This window comes from Balaenoptera acutorostrata, chromosome 12 (assembly GCF_949987535.1).
Source record: "Balaenoptera acutorostrata chromosome 12, mBalAcu1.1, whole genome shotgun sequence".
Lineage (NCBI taxonomy): Eukaryota > Metazoa > Chordata > Mammalia > Artiodactyla > Balaenopteridae > Balaenoptera > Balaenoptera acutorostrata.
The window spans coordinates 71,483,027-71,485,831 of record NC_080075.1 but is presented as its reverse complement, the minus strand read 5'-3'; the positions used below and the strand labels follow the sequence as shown (position 1 = coordinate 71,485,831).

General features: G+C 38.5%; 1 protein-coding gene across 1 annotated transcript; it reads right to left on the bottom strand.

The window, feature by feature from the left end:
- Positions 1-1,037: 1,037 nt before the first annotated feature.
- Positions 1,038-1,336, bottom strand: LOC102999961 (ubiquitin-fold modifier 1-like). The gene has a single exon (XM_057557783.1). The coding sequence runs from the start codon at positions 1,293-1,295 to the stop codon at positions 1,038-1,040; it is 258 nt and encodes an 85-aa protein (XP_057413766.1). The 5' UTR covers positions 1,296-1,336.
- Between the last annotated feature and the right edge of the window lie 1,469 nt (positions 1,337-2,805).

Sequence of the window (2,805 nt, the reverse complement as noted above, 5' to 3'; positions counted from 1 at the left end):
CCTCTGCAGTTTTGTCTATCCGGTTTGGCCTTTTCTGTGACACTCTGTTACAGCTTTCTGCTCCCCTTCATTTTTGTTTCTTTCCTTCTTACTAGAAGCCTGGTCATCTGGGCTTCCCCATCTTCCTTTCCTAGCTTCTTATTCATTCTAGTAACTAATCTTAACACTTCCTTAAATGTTGGGTCTTCAGTAAGTAGAATTAGTGAGCATTTCAGTTAGCATTTCCTTGAGCTCTGTTGTGAACATCACATCTTCTTTACAACAATACTTTCTCCCTGAACGTTATTTAGAAATATTATCCTAATGTTCTAGGATATTAGGATTCCTGTTTTAAAGGTTTTTTAAAAAGAGATCAATAAAGGAATGCATAATTCAGCAACTGATGCTTCTACTTTAGTCTCAATTAAACTCTTTGGCGTGGGATACCAATGTTACACATAAGGGGCTAGATCAAAAATTCAATTTTTGGCTCTTTGAATTTTAAATTAAAATTTATAAGAACTCAAGAAGTTTGAAACTTTAAAACAAGCTAAATGATAAAAAGGTAGTTATTCATTGATGTGATCCTTTATCATAAATGATATATAATGAAGAATTCAACTATTTTTGTGTCTGCAAGTCAGATGCTATCAAGCAAACTGCCACATATGGATTGATAATCTTTTTTACATTTTTAACTCAAAGACAAAATAGGAAGATTCAGTAAATTTTAATTTTCCAAATGTTCTCAGAAAGAATGATCAGAAGCATCCTCCAGTTATAAGACACAGGTGGATAACCCATTTACCCCCAATGAACTACCTGTGTGTGCTGTGAGGTAGTAATGTGATCTTCCCTGGTGATAACACCCTCAACAGAGAAGCGTCCCCTCTTCACATGAAGAGTGTGAATAACAACAAGGGACAGAGAGTCACCTTTCATTACTTCACCAACTATTGGTGTCTTCATAGGATTTCAAATGCCTGGCTCCAATTTTACAACAATAACAATACCAATATTTATTCTGGAAGGGGATTTTATGTTCCAAGCAGCAGATACTAACAACTTCCGACACAATCTCTAGGAATTATTCCCAGTTCTGAACCGTGCTTTAGAAAACCATTTCCAGCAGTCTGTGCAAGATTTATTCCTATTCCATCATTGGTAATAATTGCACCTGTTGCTGCAGGAACTATAAATTCTTCTGCTGCAAACTTTAAGACTGCTGTAAAAGGTGTACTTTCAGGAACACTGAGTACTTTGTACGGCAGCTGCGGGTCCGACGTCAGAGTGATCTTAAAGGAAACCTTCGACATGGTGCAGCCGGTCTGGACAGAAACCCCACACTAACCTAGGCATTTATTTTGTGATCATTTTATCTTGAAGCATATACTAGAGAGTTTCCTTAAGAGACAATGTTCCACTGAGAGAGAGAGAGAGAGAGAGAGAGAGTTGGGGGTGTCAGAAGTGGGGGAAGGGGGAGGGTTTTGGCCAAGGGCAGGGGAAGAGGCATTTGGTTATACCTGGCTTTATAATTTGGGGGGCTAAAATGACTGAGGACATGCCTTATGGCTTAGCTGATCACTCTGGTGCTTGATTATTCTCTCATATGTGTATTGAAATGAAACCAAAAGTAAATCCTAAGCAAAATTCTTGGCCCTGCCTAGGTGTATACCAGGCCTGGCTCTGTACTGACAGGGGTGGCCTCCTACTGATGCATGTGTCCTTGTCTGGTTTCTCAGTATCCTTGAATTAAGCTGACTACAAAAGTCTATGACATTTGATATACAGAATGGCTGCCCTCAAGGTACATCTAGTAAAATTTAGAACTTACTGCCATTTAAGACTATTAAAGACTTGATTAAGAGGAATCATATTCATGAAAGGACAGCCTGATGAATGTTGATTCATTCATTTATAAGCTATCCTGGATTAGTCAAGGCAGCAAAGAGCTATATATCACTATCACAACCTTCACACTTGGCTACCTAAACCTATTCACTTTCACACCATATTGGCTATTGGCCAATATCAAGAGGCATATAAAACATCCCTATGAAAGTCTGTGCTAAAAGGAATCATGAGGCTGCTGTTCACTGTGTTCCAAAGTGCCTTCTTTGAGGACACTCCATAGGGACATCTTTCTGGTCTCACCACAGTGATAGTTGGGTTCCTCTGAGCACTAGTCTGGCCCAGGTATTTCCTGTCAGTAAGTACAAATAAAATCATGATTTTATTAAGACCCTAAATCATGATTCCCCACGTCCTTTACAATCAGGAAGTCCAGTTTCCCTCCACAGACATTTCTGGAATTACCCAAGGATATTAACATGCATGTTATGCCTCCCTAAGCCCAGTGGTATGCTGGTAAATGTTTAACAACCAGCTTCCTGGTGGAAAAAGCTGATAGATTTGTAACATGTGCTAATTTCCTTGGTATAAATACTCCTCTCACTATGGCCAATATAATATCACTGAAGGTAGAGTTGGAAAGAGATGCATAGCAGCATTTCATTATATAGCATTTCCACCAAACAGATACATGTTAACAACCTTTAGACTATACATAATAAAATGTAGCAACATAAATAGACTGTGATGAGTCTTGAGCAATAATTACCTCTGTTTTTGTTATATTTATTTGTAAGTCTATATAATTTACTTTTTAAATAATGACTCTGTTTAACAACTGGCTTGCAAAATTCCCTGAAAGTTTAACGACTGGCTCTCATGATCCAGTGTAAGCTGGCTCCCACACACCACTATCTAAAGCCACACTGGGTTGGGAGGCTAGCTAATAGTTTGCCCTTTAGTCTGTTGGATTAA

What these genes read in the sequence shown, in the direction of transcription:
- LOC102999961 (XM_057557783.1), bottom strand. Translation starts at nt 1,295, where the DNA reads ATGTCGAAGGTTTCCTTTAAGATCACTCTGACGTCGGACCCGCAGCTG.